Source organism: Mustela nivalis (genome assembly GCF_964662115.1).
Source record: "Mustela nivalis genome assembly, chromosome: 17".
NCBI lineage: Eukaryota > Metazoa > Chordata > Mammalia > Carnivora > Mustelidae > Mustela > Mustela nivalis.
The window spans coordinates 44,593,360-44,608,269 of record NC_139036.1 but is presented as its reverse complement, the minus strand read 5'-3'; the positions used below and the strand labels follow the sequence as shown (position 1 = coordinate 44,608,269).

Here is a 14,910-nt window from a genome sequence, read left to right as displayed (position 1 = left end):
AGTGGACGCTGATCTGTTCAGGACAGGCTGGGGCTGGGGAGAGGGCAGGAAGTAGCCTTGGACAAGACTCAACTTGCTTACTGCTGATCATCTTGGGACCCCCAAACCCCCCAGCGGCAGCCACCGGACAGATCCCAACTCCAACCCTGCTCCGCATGGCACCCCAATGCGCCCTCAACTCGGCCCCTCTTCTCACCTCCCAGCCCTGGGGAAAGCCCTGACTTTGACTTCCACTTTTCTCACCCATTTTCCCTGTTCTGGTTTTTACCTTTATTCCCAAACTTGCCATTCCAGAGTCGAGGACATATTCTAGGCTCCCCCACTCCCTCTTCCTTTCCCTGCTGCCCCCAATTCAACCAGCGACCACTTGGCAATCCTCCAAGGCAGAAAATAAAAGCACCCCAAACACTGTTCCAACATCAAAAAGGCCATTTGATAAATATCAGCTTCACTTCTTCCTTCTCTGAGCATGAAGTTGGAAGAGGCACGCTCTGGCTCCTTCTATACTGGCCTACGTCCCCCATCTCTCGTCTGCCCCGGGCTTCTCCACCTGCCAGGAGCAGGTTGTAACTAACATATTTACACACACACACACACACACACACACACACACCCTTGCCGCACAGCCCAGCCAGAGGCATCCGGGATCACTTAACAAACACATCTGAGCACAACTGGTCTTCCAAGCCGGGGAAGAGGAGGGGACCTAGGGGGAGTAGCTGGGCCAACAGCGAGATAAGTAACAGCAGCAGCGACAGAGGTGAATGGTGACAAAGACCACCGTGATGACCAGGTAGCCTATCAGGGTGAGCTGCACGGCGGAGCGAGTCTCAGGGTCCGAGAATGAGGCCCGGTAGTGGCCTCGGGCTGTGACACCCAGCCGCAAGCCGGCGACCCTCACGCCCTGCCGCCAGCAATAGTAGATGCCCCGGTCACTGAGCTGGGTGAAGCGGATGTGGAGGTGGTTGCCGTGGTCGATGAACACCCGCATGGACCGGTTGACACCTCGCAGGTACTGCGTGCGGTAGAAGTACTGGCGGTCCTTGTCCCAGGCCACGGCGTGCTCTGGCCGGGCCCCGGGGCAGGAGATAATGAGTCCTTGGCCCAGCCTCTGCTGGTGGAACTGGATGGGCACCTGAGGCAGCCAGGGCCGGCTGCCCACCTTGGACACGTAGCTGAGGATGGCCACCAGGCCCTCACGAACCTCCTTCTTCTCACAGGGCACCACGCAGCTCTGCACCAGGAGCTCGGGGGTATGCTCCCTGGCCTGGGCCCGAAGCTTCTGGGGCACGGCCTGCGAGCCACAGGACACCACGTCAGGCAGGGTCCTGCGGAAGCGCGGGGACAGCCCCGGGCTCTGCAGGTAGCACAGGCCAATCCGCCACTGCTCCCCTCGCACCCCACAGCGGTCGCACGGGGTCCACTCCCAGAAGGTGGTGAAGATGTGCAGGGTCCCGCGGTGCTCGTCTGCGAACGGCTCCTGGCCCTGGTCCTTGAAGGTGGCCACCATGTCCTCCCCGCTTTGGATGTCCACGTCATAGGCATAAAAGTAGTCCCCCTTGCGGGTGCCGCAGAAATACAAGCCCGAGTCCTCGGGCTGCGCCCGGAAAACCAGCAGGCTGAACATGCGGATGCTGAAGCGAACCAGCATGTCGCTGCCCACGCGCACCTGGGACTCCTCCGTCAGCACCCGCCCGTCGAAGTCCGTGAGCACTCTGGTGTGGTCGCTGCCCAGGTGCTTCTGATAGTACCAGACCACGGTGGACACCTCCTCAGGCTTGCAGCGGCAGGGAAGCTCGAAGCTCATGTCTGCCAGGTAGGCTGCGTTGTCAAACATCAGAAAGGCTGGGCAGGGGGTCCGCTGGAAAATATTCTCCTGCTCCACAATTTCGAAGGCCTGGAGGCTCCCCCACACCCACAGGAGCACAGCGGTGTGGGCGAGGTTCATGCCCACAAGAGGCAAAAGTCAGAGGGGGCGGGGCAAAACCAAGGCACTCAAGGCCTACGGGGTTTCTAGAAATCCCTGCCAGGAGCGGGTAGTCTCTAGGAGAAAGGACCGAGCAGCCAGGAGAGGAGTAAGAATCTACAGGGGAAGTGGCCAAAGGCAAGGCAAGTTTGTTCCCAGCTGATGTACAAGATGCCCTTCTCGTGTTCTAGATGCGATCTTGAGGGAAAGACCATTCTAGAACCTGGCCCTCCCTCCCCTTTCTAGAACACTGGCACTCACCCAAGAATGGGCCGGGAAACCGGAATGAAGAGCAAGGGCACAGGTGCTAGAACAGGCAAATCTCTTGCCTTCCTGCTTTAGGCCCTGCCTGCCTGCTTGGTGGAATGGTCTTCCCTTTGGGTAATTCAGGAGTTGAAGAAGACTCACCTGCCTGCACGTCTGGCCATCTGAAGCCTGGGAGGCTGGCCTGACCCAGGCTGATGGCTTGGGGCTTTCCCAGGCCCAACCTACACAGGAATTCAGCCCCTGAGGAAAATACTGGACCTCGAAGAGGTAGCATTTGATTATTTGCTGATTAAATGTCCATTTATTGATTTGGGATGTTCTTGTTAAGAGCTATGGAGATCAGTATTTGTTTACCAAGGAAGATTGATGATTTTCTTTTCTTTTCTTTTTAAGTAGAGGATTTAACTGGTATAGCCAGCATTTGGTTGGGCACACACTCATCTCTCAGGGCTGCAGGCTAGAGGCTTGGCAGACTCTAAGGGTGGGAAACGAACCTCTTTCAAGTTCTTGGGCCCTTGACCATTGTACTGCTCTACATAGATCAGAATACTGAGCCACCAAGGTGGCTGGAGAGTGGGGAAGATTCGATTCCTGCATATCCTCTGTAAATTCCAAGTTGAGAAGGGAATTAGGGGTGGGCACTCATTACAGTCCTGTGCAGCCCCCAGGATGACAAGCAAGTTACTGGGGGCCTCTGCAGGTAACTGGTCCTGTCAAGCCACCTGGTACAGCACTAGCAGCTCCTGCAGGAGCCTTTCCTCCTCCTGGAGCTCACCAGGCTGCTCCTCTAGACCCCACTCCTTCTGGCTGAGCCCCTCCTTTGTGGGCCTGGGAGCCTGCAGCTTCTGAAACAGGCCTCTGCAGCTCTCTCTCTCCGCGGGGCTCAGCAGGCTCAGGTTCAGGGCGAAGCGCCCAGTGCCGGCCAGGCTGTGCAGGATCCCTAGCACCATCAACCGGTCGGCTGGCCTCACCTGATCAGCCAGTGCCACCAGCAGCTCCCCTAGAAGTCCAAACCCCACGTCCGTCTGGAAGAGGTGACCCAGCTTTGGACCTCCGAGCTGCAGCAGGGCCTCATAGCGCTCTGGCCCACTCTGCAAGTGCCGCCGCCAATCACGGTAGAACTCTGCGGAGGTCTCAGGCTGGAAAAGTGTTTTCTCCTGGATCACAAGGAAGGAAAGAAAGTCCCAAGCTCTTCTAGCTGCTCTGCGGCAGTGAGAGAGTGACAGTGAGGGGAGCCTGTGGGTTTTTGTCTTAGCTGTAGTGGTACTCTCTGAGCCCCGGGTAGGATGTGGTCCCTGTGGGCCTGGTTTTCAGATCAGGGAACTGGGAAGGGACAGGGAGGGAGGGGGCCCCAAGGAACCCAGGCCACGGTTTGAGAATCTCAGTTGCACCAGGATTTTCCACTGATGAACGTGAACACAGTCGTGCTCTGTGAGAGTAAGTCAGGCTTTACTCTGAGCAGGGCACAGAGGATGACTGGAAGCCTCAGAAAGAGAAAAAGGAATTCAAGGTGAGTGTTAAAAATCTGACGGGGAGGGCGCCTGGCTGGCTCAGTGGGTTAAGCCTCTGCTTTCGGCTCAGGTCATGATCTCAGGGTCCTGGGATCGAGCCCCAAACCAGACTCTTTGCTCAGCAGGGAGCCTGCTTCCCCCACCCCTCTCTCTGCCTACTTGTGATCTCTGTCAAATAAACAGATAAATCTTTTTTTTTTTAAAAAGTCTGGTGGGCTGGGCCTCTCTCCCAACACTGACACAGAGGATTACACCATATACCATATAATGTGGGGGCAGAGCACCTTAAATCTGATCTGGGAGTGCAAGCCAAGTCTGAGTGAAAAAGACTGTCTAGTCCATTTTTCTGACTTGTTCTGCCCAGTTTAACTCACACTCACTATCTGCTGGTTGCTTTTCTCTCTCCGATGGGAGGCAGAAACCTGCCTCTGTTGGCTTAACATGAGAAAGAAGGAAGAAGTGTGTGTTGTAAGAAAATAGGATGGGGGTGGGGCGCCTGGGTGGCTCAGTGGGTTAAAGCCTCCGCCCGTTGGCTCAGGTCCTGATCCCAAGGTTCTGGGATTGAGCCCTGCATTGGGCTCTCTGCTCAGCAGGGTGCCTGCTCCGCAACCCCCCCGCCCCCACTCTCTCTCTGCCTACCTCTCTGCCTACTTGTGATCTCTGTCTGTCAAATAAATAAATAAAATCTTTAAAAATAAAAAAGAAAGAAACCAGGATTGGAGGTTTAGGGCAGAGGATCCTACTGGGCAGAGGAGGCTGGGCCTCCCCTACCTGGGAGATTTCAGTGGCCTCATCCTGAGACTCGGTCTCTCGCTGAGTAGCATGACAGTTCCAGGCCACAGTCCTCTTCCCTCCTATCTTGTCCTTCCGCTCCAGTGGCTTCAGATGTGATGCAAGGACAATCCCCCTGTGGGCAAAGGAAAGAGATCGGAGGATAGACTTCATGCTATGAAGTGGGCGTGGCTGTGAGGTGGCTGCACTTTGCATGTTAGAGGTGAAACTTCAGCAAGCCAATAGGACAGCAACAGCAATGGCAACAATGGCTGACCATTTTGAGCGCCTCCCATGTGCCAGACACTGTACTCAACATCTTACATGTAACAATTTACTCAATGGTAACAATAGTCGCTCTCTTTTACAGATGAGGAATAGAGGCTCAGAGAGGTTAAACAACTTGCATGAGACCACACAGGTAGGGCCAGGACCGAGCCCAAAATTATCTGACTTCAAATCACATGCTCTTATCCACTACAGTTCACCAAAACAGGAGGGTCTGAGAAAAACTGCATTAAGCTGAAAAAAAAAAAGAAAAGAAAAGAAAAATTGCATTACACCAACCTGAACTCCTCATAGGAAGCCACCCTCTGTTCCACGGCCCGTAACTTGGCAGCGTTCTCCCGTTTGTATTTCTCGTCAGCAGTGAGTGCAGCCTGTAGCTCTTTCTCCAAAGCCTTGAAATCAATGATGCCATTCCTTTCCATGGCCTGTTTCTAGGAAGGCAAAGGGAATGGACATCAGTGGAAGATCAATATCGGGGGAAGAGGATGTGTCTGTATTCTTTGCCCGCCTACAGTATGACCCCAAAGTGCTCTGGATAACTTTCTACTTATCTTGGAGGGTGGTAAAACAATCTAGTCCTCTACTTTATAGACGGGAGCTGAGTTTGTTACACAGTGAGGACTTGCTTAAGACTTGCCACTGAAAATAGAATACAGAGTTCTGACTTTCAGTTTGGAGCCCTATCTTAATTTTGTTCTCTGCCTCCAGAAGTATTTTAATTTTGGTGCTTCTGCTGAGGACACATTTGGATCTCAGAATTCAGTATTCAGTCCCTTCACTCTTCCATATGGGCTCACTCCATACCAAGTGACAGAGGACCTCCCACAAAAGCAGAACTATTGTGAAGTATACTCCTGAGCCCAGGGATAAAATTTCACCCATCATTCAGTGTTTTCAACGGGGAAAGATACTTTTCATCCAAACCAGATGCAATGACTGAATAGGAAGTCAGGCAAAAGTGGCAGAGGAAGGGGTTTAGGGATCTCCGTTCCCAATTCCTCGGTCCAGACCAGGTCTGGATCACAGATCTGTAGGTTCTTGAGCAACCTCTTTAGTTCGGCCACTGTACTTCTGCACCCTCTGAGTATGTGAGGCTGATTGATCCGTTCTACAGGGAAATCATCTGTATGAGTGCTAGTGAGGGCTCTGGCTTTTCTTCCTGTGAGACCTCCCTGAACCTCAGACGCGCACTGAGCTAGTTTGTGGCCAGCCGTAGGGCAGGGAAGCAGGAGGTCTGCTACCAAACCCATACCTTTTCCCTCCACCCCGGCGTGGGTGAACGAACACCGAGAAAGGGGCGGGGCAGGCTAGGAACTGAACTCAGATGTCTCGACTCCTGTCCAGTTCTGAGCCCTCCCCAGACTGAAGAGAGAGAACAACTAACCCTTCCGCCCCCCAGCACTTCACCCCAGAACCTCAGGCCTAGGTTTCCTTGCTTTCCTTAGGAATACTTAGATGAGAACCGCACAGCTCAGCGTAGACCACGCCCAGCAGCTCTGGTTGCTCAGCAACTGCTCAAACAGCCTGACCACGTGATCGTCCCGAAGGCCCCCTTTCAGGGTGGCTCAGAAGCGCCTGACCAGATTCTTGCCTCCTAAGGCCTCGGTCTTTTTGGAGCAGCCCACGCCTTGGTTTGAGGGCCCACGACCCCACGTCGCCGGTGTATGGATACGTGGTTGGCATTCCTCCCAGCCGGTCCTCAGGCATAGGGCTGTCCTCGGGGCAGAAACGCGACGGCAGCGTCTGCGGGGTCCTTCCTTGACGGCGGGCGCAGCGGAGCGGCGGCGTGTGGCGGAAGCGCGGTCTCCGGCGGCGGACTTGGAGCTTTAGGCTGCGCGGGCCGGCAGGTGAGCTGGCGCTGGTCAGCGACGGGGGAAAGTTGCTCCGGTTGGGGTGGGAAATTAAATAATGTCAGATCTGCAAAAGACGTTGTAGGTTTTCTGTCCCCTTTCACGTTACGGATGGGTAAACTGAAACGTGGAGCGGGAAAGGGAATGAAAGACTCTCCCCACTACCCGCCACCCCCCCCCCCAGCACATATCTTGATTCCAGGGTTCCCTCATTGTCCCTTCCCTGGACACGGGTCGTTGTCTTACTCCCTCTTCCATCTGTGCCTTCTTCACCCCTTCTCTACCAAGCTCCCTCCGTCCTTACTGTGTATTCGTTTGAGAGCCGGTGTTCTAGCGGGAAGCTGCAGTGAGGTTTGGTGACTAGTTTTATGCAACTGTGGGCAAGTCAGCTATCTTTTCTGTGCCTTGTAGGAGCCATTCATTCATTCAACAAAAACTTATCGAGGTTTCGTTTCGTGCCAGCACAGTTCTAAGAGAAAAATAAAAAATCCTTTGCTTAAATTGTAGTTGGGGAGATGATAGTGAAAGTAACGTGAATAGGTAAATGTGAGCGAGGGACGAGTACTACTACCAATAAAGTAATAATAAAACCGTTAAAGTGGGGGGGGGTGGAGAGTGTGTTGAGAGGACTGTTTTATGGTGACATTCTCAGAAGTGACCTGAGTGAAACAATAGAACAAAGTATAAATATCTGGGGCGCCTGGGTGGCTCAGTGGTTTGGGCTGCTGCCTTTGGCTCGGGTCATGATCTCAGGGTCCTGGGATCGAGCCCCGCATCGGGCTCCCTGCTCCGCAGGAAGCCTGCTTCCCTCTCTCTCTCTCTCTGCCTGCCTCTCTGCCTACTTGTGATCTCCGTCTTTCAAATAAATAAATAAAATTTAAAAAAAAAAGTATAAATATCTAAGGGAAGAGCATTTCAGAAAAGAGTTTCAAGTACAGCGTCCCTGGAGCAGAAATGAGCTAGATTTGTCCTACGAGCAGCCTTTTATAAAAATGTGTGCAGGCACTTCATGGATCTTGGAAGAATGAAATGAGCACAGATGTGATAGCTCTTGGGAAATACAAAGAATCCCTAATATGAAAGTTTCCATTATAATTTACATGTAATTACAAGGCCCTGAAGCCAGTCCTTTACTTGGATAAATACCGCTATCTCAAAATTAAATATTCTGTTCAGTTAACATCCAGTTCCTGCTTATGCAAGGCACTATGTTGGGCATTGGCAGGAAGGCACAAGGAACACAGGGTTCCTGTATTCAAGAATGGCCAAAAAATAATGCTTGTTGACATTTATTGAGCTGAGAACTGTGATAAGTTGTTTACACAGACTATTTTGCTGTAAGTCTGAAAACTTTATGCAGTGGGGATTACTCGCTCCATTTTCCAGTTAAGGAAATAGATTTGGAGAAGTGAAGTAATTAACCTGAAAGTACTTCGTATAAGTGACAAAGTTAGGATTCAAGTCTAGGCCTTTCAACCCCAGAGCCCTAACCCTTACACGACCTCTGGCTTGTTGTTTATTAGTTATAAACTGTAGGGTTGTTGGGAGAGGGTAATTAGTAGTTAACTGCCATTTAAGGCAGAATTAAATGCTGGTTAAGGTACGAAAGGCTATAGCAGTGTAGGGGAATGAGAAATTGAGAATCTAGAATGATTCTCCTCTTTGAAGGAGGTGGCATTTGAATTTTTACTTTGGATAGAATTTCAGTAATTGAAGTGCAGAAAACCCACAGAATACGTAAGAATTACAAAGAGAAAACAAATAACTTTATATTGGAAAAGGTTGGCAGATACTACCATAATCAAGTAATTTAATTAACATCACTACTAATGGGACAGATTAAAATCATGTACCACCTGATAGGAGATGTACTGAAAAGAACACCGCATTACTTCTGAGGTATCCCTGCCAAAAATGCAAAACCTGACTCCAATCATGAGGAAACAGACATACCCAAATTAAGGGATATTTTGCAAAAATCAGTCTCCTGTAATCTTCAAAAGCGTCAGGTCGTAAAAGTCAAGGAGAGACTGAGGAGCTGTTCCTGAGTACAGGAGACTAAACACACGACCGTTAAATGGAAACATGTGATCCTGGATTGGAACCTTTGCTGTGCAGGACATTACTAGAACACTTGTTCTGAGGGCACCTCGGTGGCTCCGTCGGTTAAGTGTCCAACTCTTGACCTCAGCTCAGGTCTTGATATCAGGGTCATGAGTTCAAGACTCGTGTTGGACTCCACACTGAGCTTACTTTAAAAAAAAAAAAAGAAAAAGGAAGAAGTTTTTTTCTAATAATGGAGATCTGTGGATTAGGTGGTAGTAACATGTCACTATTAATTTTCTGATTTTGATTGTCATGTTGTGGTTATGTGGGAAAATGTCCTGGTTTGTAGGAATCACACTAAAGCAGGGGTTGGCAAACTTTCTACCAAGGGCCAGATAGTAAATATTTTAGGCTTTGTGGGCCATATGGTCTCAGTTACAACTACTCAACTTTGCTGTTACAGTGTGAAAGCAGCCACAGACATTATAAATGAATGAGCCTGGCTGTGTTCCAATAAAGCTGTTTTTTTAGATGCTGAAATTTGAATTTTATATAATTTGCACATATCATGAAATATTCTTTTGATATTTTTCAATTATTTAAAAATGTAAAAGGCATTTCTAGCTTGGGGGCTGTGTGAAAACAGGCAGCAGGCCATGTTGGCCCCAGGCCATAGTTTGCCAACTCCTGCATTCAAGTATTAGAAGGTGATGAAGCACTGTGTCAGCAACTATCCTTGAGTCATTTAGGAAAAAGAAAAATATTTGTGCTACTTTGCAACTTTCCAGTATTAAGTTAAAAATTTTTTTAGTGTTATATAAGAGTGGGAGAAGAGAATGTAAACAGGTAGAACCATGAGGACAGTAAAGTACAGAGCTTTGGGAGGAGCCGCCAGTAGGCTGGTCTAACTGGAAAGGAGATGTGTTGAAGGGATATGGTCAACCATAAGGTTAGAAATGTGGGGCCGTGTTGTGGAGGCCTTGGTTATCTCGCCGGAATCTAACGCTTCTTTTCCTTGAATTTTAGCATCATGGATACCGACTTGTATGATGAGTTTGGGAATTATATTGGGCCAGAGCTTGATTCTGATGAAGATGATGATGAATTGGGCAGAGAGACCAAAGATCTTGATGAGGTAAAACAAATACATTGCTGTTTTCATCTCTCTCTTTAAAAAAAAAAAATTAAAAAGACACTGTATCCTCTGTGCTCCCATAATATCCTGTGTACATCTCTCACATTGTACCTTTTATTTTTTTTTAAGATTTTATTTATTTATTTGAAGAGAGAGATCACAAGTAGGCAGAAAGGCAGGAAGAGAGAGAGAGAGAGGGAAGCAGGCTCCCTCCTGAGCAGAAAGCCCGATGTAGGACTCGATCCTAGGACCTTGAGATCATGACCTGAGCTGAAGGCAGCGGCTTAACCCACTGAGCCACCCAGGCGCCCTGTACCTTTTAAATATATGACTTGTTGGGGTCTTATTCTGCCCGTACAAAGCTTAGCTACTGAAAGTCCGAAAGGGGATATAAGGTAGTTTCATGCATGGGGTGGTTTTTTTGTTTTTGTTTTTGTTTTTTGTATTTTAAAGATTTTGTTTATTTGACAGAGGTGGACACAACAAGAGAGGGAGCACAAGCATGGAGAATGGGAGAGGGTAAAACAGGCTTCCCGCAGAGCAGGAAGCCCATTGTGGGGCTCAATCACATCCAGGACCCTGGGATCATGACCTGAACTGAAGGCAGATGCTTAGCAACCCACCCAGGCACCCCCAGGTGTTTTTATAATACAAGCTCTGGTTCACGGTAATAGCTCTCCTTCCATTTACCTGAAGTTTTTTTGGACAGTTAATGAGTAATACCAACTTAGAAAAGGTAGTCCGTTTTTCCAAGTGCAGCTGCACTGACAACATACTCATAAGCTTGGGTTTTGAAAGGTGAATAAAAGCAATAGAAAGGGAAGATACAGGGGTGCCTGGGTGGCTCAGTCGCTTAACCGTTTACCTTCGGCTCAGGTCATGATCCCAGGGTCCTGGGATGGACCTGCATCCAGCTCCCTGCTCAGTTGGGAGTCTGTTTCTCCCTCTGCCCCTCCCCACTCATGCTCACACTGTCTCCCTCTCTCTCTAATTAAAAAAAAAAAAAAGAGGGGAAGGATGGTACAGATTCTCACGACTCCCTTCGGGAGAGTTATGGAGGATGAGTCCAGAGTGATCTGAGGCTTGCAGAAGACATCAGAGGTTAGCAGTGTTCAGAACAAGATGAACAAAAAGTAGACGGGCCCACTGCTGATCAATGGAGGTGTGAGACTAATAGGACGGCAGGAAGGCAGAGCCAAAGTCCTGGCTGCTGTCTGCTCCTTTAGGGAAAATGTCCTTCAAATTAGAAAAAATAGAATAAACATTGGAAGAAGAACATTGAAGGTGAGGTAAAAAGAGAGCATCTTGAAGCTTTAGGTGTGTTCAAGTCTTCATGCCCAGATGAATTATTTCCTGGGTCGGCATGGTGGGGGAGACCTGGCAGAGGTAAGCTGAGAGAGCCATTGTGGTCATCTTTAGTAAACTGGGGAATGGCTGTGGTGCTAGCAAGTGAATCAGGCAGCTTTTCTACTTTTCAAAGATGGAGATATGGCACTACGTTTCCAGAAACTACCGACTAGTGGGGCTCCTGGGTGGCTCAGTTGTTAAGCATCTGCCTTAAGCTCAGTCATGATCCCAGAGTCCTGCGATCAAGCCCCACATCGGGCTCCCTGCTTAGCCAGAGGCCTGCTTTTCCCTCTCCCACTCCCCTTGCTCATGTTCCCTCTCTTGCTGTGTCTGTCTCTGTCAAATAAATAAAATCTTAAAAAAAAAAAAGAAAGAAAGAAAAGAAAGAAACTAACAAGTAGTATGTGTAATGTATATCCACGGTAAAAATGATGGAAGGAATTTTAAAACAGATGATTGTTGCAGTCTTAGGAAGCTCATATGAGTTTTATAAAAATGATTTTCCTCGGGGTGCCTGGGTGGCTCAGTGGGTTAAGCCTCTGCCTTCGGCTCAGGTCATGATCTCAGGGTCCTGGGATGGAGCCCCGCATGAGGCTCTCTGCCCAGCGGGGAGCCTGCTTCCTGCCTGCCTCTCTGCCTACTTGTGATCTCTCTCTCTGTCAAATGAACAAATAAAATATTTTTTTAAATAAATAAATAAAAATTATTTTCTCAATATGATTACTAGATTGAGATACAGGTCAAGGGTATGCTGTGGATATTATATATATTGATTTGAGCAAGGCATTTAAAGTTTTTAATTCTTTTTATAAACCAGGTTTTTCTTTTTAAAAATATTTTAAAGAGGTAGTTTTCATTTTACAAGCAATTTGTGAATACTTTTCATGCAGTTCTAATAAATAGAAAGTCTTCTTGGTCCTTATTCCAGTTCACTTTTCCTAAGGTAATCACTGTAACTCACGATGTCCCTGTGAAAAGTATATGGGTTGGGTCATAATAAAGTTAGGAGAGGTCACAGCTGATAGAACTGTGAGACCCAAAGAGTGTTGATTAATGGATCGCCACCAGAGGTGACATGCCCCAGTCATCCATGCTTGGTTCCATTCTTTTCAACCTTTTTATCAGTGGCTTAGGTGAAGATAGGGGAGTTTATAAAATTCACACATGACGGGGTGCTTGGGTGGCTCAGTGGGTTAAAGCCTCTGCCTTCGGCTCAGGTCATGGTCCCAGGGTCCTGGGATTGAGCTCCACATTGGGCTCTCTGCTTACGGGGATCTTGCATCCCCCCCCCCCTCTCTCTGCCTACTTGTGATCTCTGTCAAATAAGTAAATAAAATCTTAAAAAAAAAAAAATTCACACATGACATAAGCTAACACACTGGATAAAAAACTCTAAATTCAAAGTGATCTCAACTTGAATTCCAGGCTAAGTAAATAAATAAATTCATTCATTAAATATTTGTAATCAGGGCAGCTGGATGGCTCAGTGGGTTAAAGCCTCTGTCTTCGGCTCAGGTCTTGATCCCAGGGTCCTGGAATGGGGCCCCACATTGGACGCTGTGCTCAGCGGGGAGCCTCCTTCCTCCTCTCTTTCTCTCTCTCTGCTTGCCTGCCTCTCTGCCTGCTTGTGATCTCTCTCTCTCTGTCAAATAAATAAATAAAATCTTTAAAAATAAATAAATAAATAAAGATTTGCAGTCACTTACATTTGTAATCCCTCTATCCAACGAATCACGATACTGAGAGCCAAGGCACTATCTCTGCCTTCTAGGAACGTACTGCTCACCAGGGGAGATGAAGTACAAAAAAAATTTAAGTATAAAGCAGGGAAGGACAAGTACCATTTAGATTACTTTATCTTACTTTATTATTATTTTTTAAGATTTTATTTTATTTTTTTTAAAGATTTTATTTATTTATTTATTTGACACAGAGAGATCACAAGTAGGCAGAAAGGCAGGCAGAGAGAGAGGGGGAAGCAGGCTCCCTGCTGAGCAGAGAGCCTGATGTGGGGCTCCATCCTAGGACCCTGAGATCATGAACCAAGCCGAAGGCAGAGACTTAACCCACTGAGCCATCCAGGCACCCCAAGATTTTATTTTTAAGTAATTTCCACACCCAATGTGGGACTCAAAATCCTAAGGCAAGAGTTGTGTACTCCACCAACTGAGCCAGCCAGGTGCCCCATTCAGATCATTTTGACTTAGTACTGTAGTAATAGCTCCCTTACTGGAGGGAATCATTCTTGGCTGATGTGACCGAGAAAGTATCTTGAGGGAGTAACATTCCTAGTGGAGCTGAAGACTGAGTAGACATCTATAGGGAGAGGAAGTAGAGTGAGTGATTAGTGGTTGCCTTCGTTTTGGGGCATGGAATTGGGGAGTGATGGCCAAAGGGTACAGGATTTCTTTTTAGGGTGACAGTCTGACATTGTGATGGCTGCACAGTTAGGAATATACTAAAAACCACTGAATTGTGCCTTGAAAATGGGTGAATTGTGTGGCATGTGAATTCTATTTTACGAAAGCTGGTAAAAAAAAAGATACCCTGTAAAGGAAAAGGACTGCTTGGGCCCTGTGTGAACGTTTTCACCTCAGTACCAAGTGCTGAGTTCATCCCACTCCGGTTCCTGCCCTTCGGTAATGTCGCTTGTGCAGGGCTCTGCTCTTATGTAGTTAACTTATTAATGCCTTTGTATTTCCTTCTCACGAATTACTGTTGTAGCTTGTGGGTGTGTGTCTTTTTGTGTGTATGAGCTACCAAATGTGAACGATTGCATTGTTTATATAAATAGTGTAAGGGGTTGTCTTATGTTCCTCATTCTGCTTCTCACGTTTGCCACCCAGCCTTGGCAAGTGATGAGGTTTAGGGTCCATCTCTGGTGCCGCATGTCTATCTGGTCTGTCATCTGACTGCTGCTCGGTCATCCGTGGTGTGTAGTACTCTCTCAGCGATGGGCACAGGGTGACCTGCCGCCACTGTCGCCTTCCCTCAAAACAAATAACACTGCAGTGGATGGGTATTTGCAGATATGTCCCTCCTGCACCACATGAAAATGTCTTTGAGTTATATTCCCAAAAGCAGAGTTGTTGATCACAGGATGGTGTCCATGTTTAATGTGTTTATAGTTAATTAAGCGTTTTTTACTAAGTGCGGTCAGATGGCGCCTCAGCTTACCAGCACCAGTCCGTACTCCTCCCGGCAGAATGGGAGTTCCTAGAGCCTCCCAGTCCACACAGGGTGCACGGATGTTCTTAGAAAACTTTTTTTTTTTTTTTTTTTTTTTTTTAAGATTTTGTTTATTTGAGGGAGAGCAAAAGCAAGAGAGATCACAGAGGGAGAGGGAGAAGCAGACTCGCCGCTGAGTAGAGAGCTCAACGTGGGGCCATGATTCCAGGACCCTGAGATCATGACCTGAGCCAAAGGCAGAGCCCAACTGACTAAGCCACATAGGTGCCCCTATAAACATTTTTTTATTGAAGTATATACAAGTAAATAGTTGCACAGGATTTTGATAATGGAGACAGGAGAGAAGGAGGGACATTCTCGAAAGGCATGCAGTGACCAGGGGCCCAGAGGTAGTGTGTTAAGAGGAAAAGATTTCTCCTCCCAATTGCCAAAGCAGTTGGTCTCTGGGAGACAGCTCAAGAGGAGGGACCAGACCCTGGAAGGCCTTGGCTGGAGAATGTGGAGGAAGGGGTGACATGATCAAAGCAAGATGCTGGGACC

At 48.2% G+C, this 14,910-nt stretch overlaps 3 protein-coding genes across 7 annotated transcripts in view; 1 reads left to right on the top strand and 2 right to left on the bottom strand.

Moving 5' to 3' along the window:
• Positions 1–90: 90 nt before the first annotated feature.
• Positions 91–2,010, bottom strand: FAM187A (family with sequence similarity 187 member A). Its single transcript, XM_082706395.1, has one exon. It carries the CDS (start codon positions 1,946–1,948, stop codon positions 707–709), a length of 1,242 nt encoding a protein of 413 aa, XP_082562521.1. The 5' UTR covers positions 1,949–2,010; the 3' UTR covers positions 91–706.
• An 89-nt stretch (positions 2,011–2,099) lies between these two features.
• On the bottom strand, positions 2,100–6,337 carry DNAAF19 (dynein axonemal assembly factor 19). 5 transcript variants are annotated; one of them, XM_082706434.1, is made up of 4 exons: positions 6,272–6,337; positions 5,083–5,234; positions 4,516–4,651; positions 2,100–3,390 (listed from the first exon to the last, which is right to left on the bottom strand). In XM_082706434.1, exons 2-4 carry the CDS (start codon positions 5,223–5,225, stop codon positions 2,947–2,949), a joined length of 723 nt encoding a protein of 240 aa, XP_082562560.1. In that variant the 5' UTR covers positions 5,226–5,234; positions 6,272–6,337; the 3' UTR covers positions 2,100–2,946. The 5 variants fall into 5 exon arrangements, with proteins under 5 accessions (XP_082562560.1, XP_082562557.1, XP_082562561.1 ...); XM_082706431.1 differs by having other exon boundaries at positions 6,056–6,307; XM_082706435.1 differs by having other exon boundaries at positions 6,267–6,305.
• Positions 6,338–6,399: 62 nt separating this feature from the next.
• The window catches only part of EFTUD2 (elongation factor Tu GTP binding domain containing 2), a 42,256-nt gene continuing 33,745 nt past the window's right edge, over positions 6,400–14,910 (top strand). Inside the window, exons 1-2 of the mRNA XM_082706335.1 lie at positions 6,400–6,650; positions 9,726–9,834. Of these exons, the coding sequence (XP_082562461.1) occupies positions 9,730–9,834 (105 nt within the window). The 5' untranslated portion in view covers positions 6,400–6,650; positions 9,726–9,729. The remainder of the gene's footprint in view (positions 6,651–9,725; positions 9,835–14,910) is intronic.

What these genes read in the sequence shown, in the direction of transcription:
- FAM187A (XM_082706395.1), bottom strand. Translation starts at nt 1,948, where the DNA reads ATGAACCTCGCCCACACCGCTGTGCTCCTGTGGGTGTGGGGGAGCCTC.
- DNAAF19 (XM_082706434.1), bottom strand. Translation starts at nt 5,225, where the DNA reads ATGGAAAGGAATGGCATCATTGATTTCAAGGCTTTGGAGAAAGAGCTA. An exon ending in GCTTCCTATGAGGAGTTCAG is followed by an intron (nt 4,652 to 5,082) that starts GTTGGTGTAATG and finishes CTTTGCCCACAG; the next exon opens with GGGGATTGTCCTTGCATCAC. An exon ending in AGGCCACTGAAATCTCCCAG is followed by an intron (nt 3,391 to 4,515) that starts GTAGGGGAGGCC and finishes CTTGTGATCCAG; the next exon opens with GAGAAAACACTTTTCCAGCC.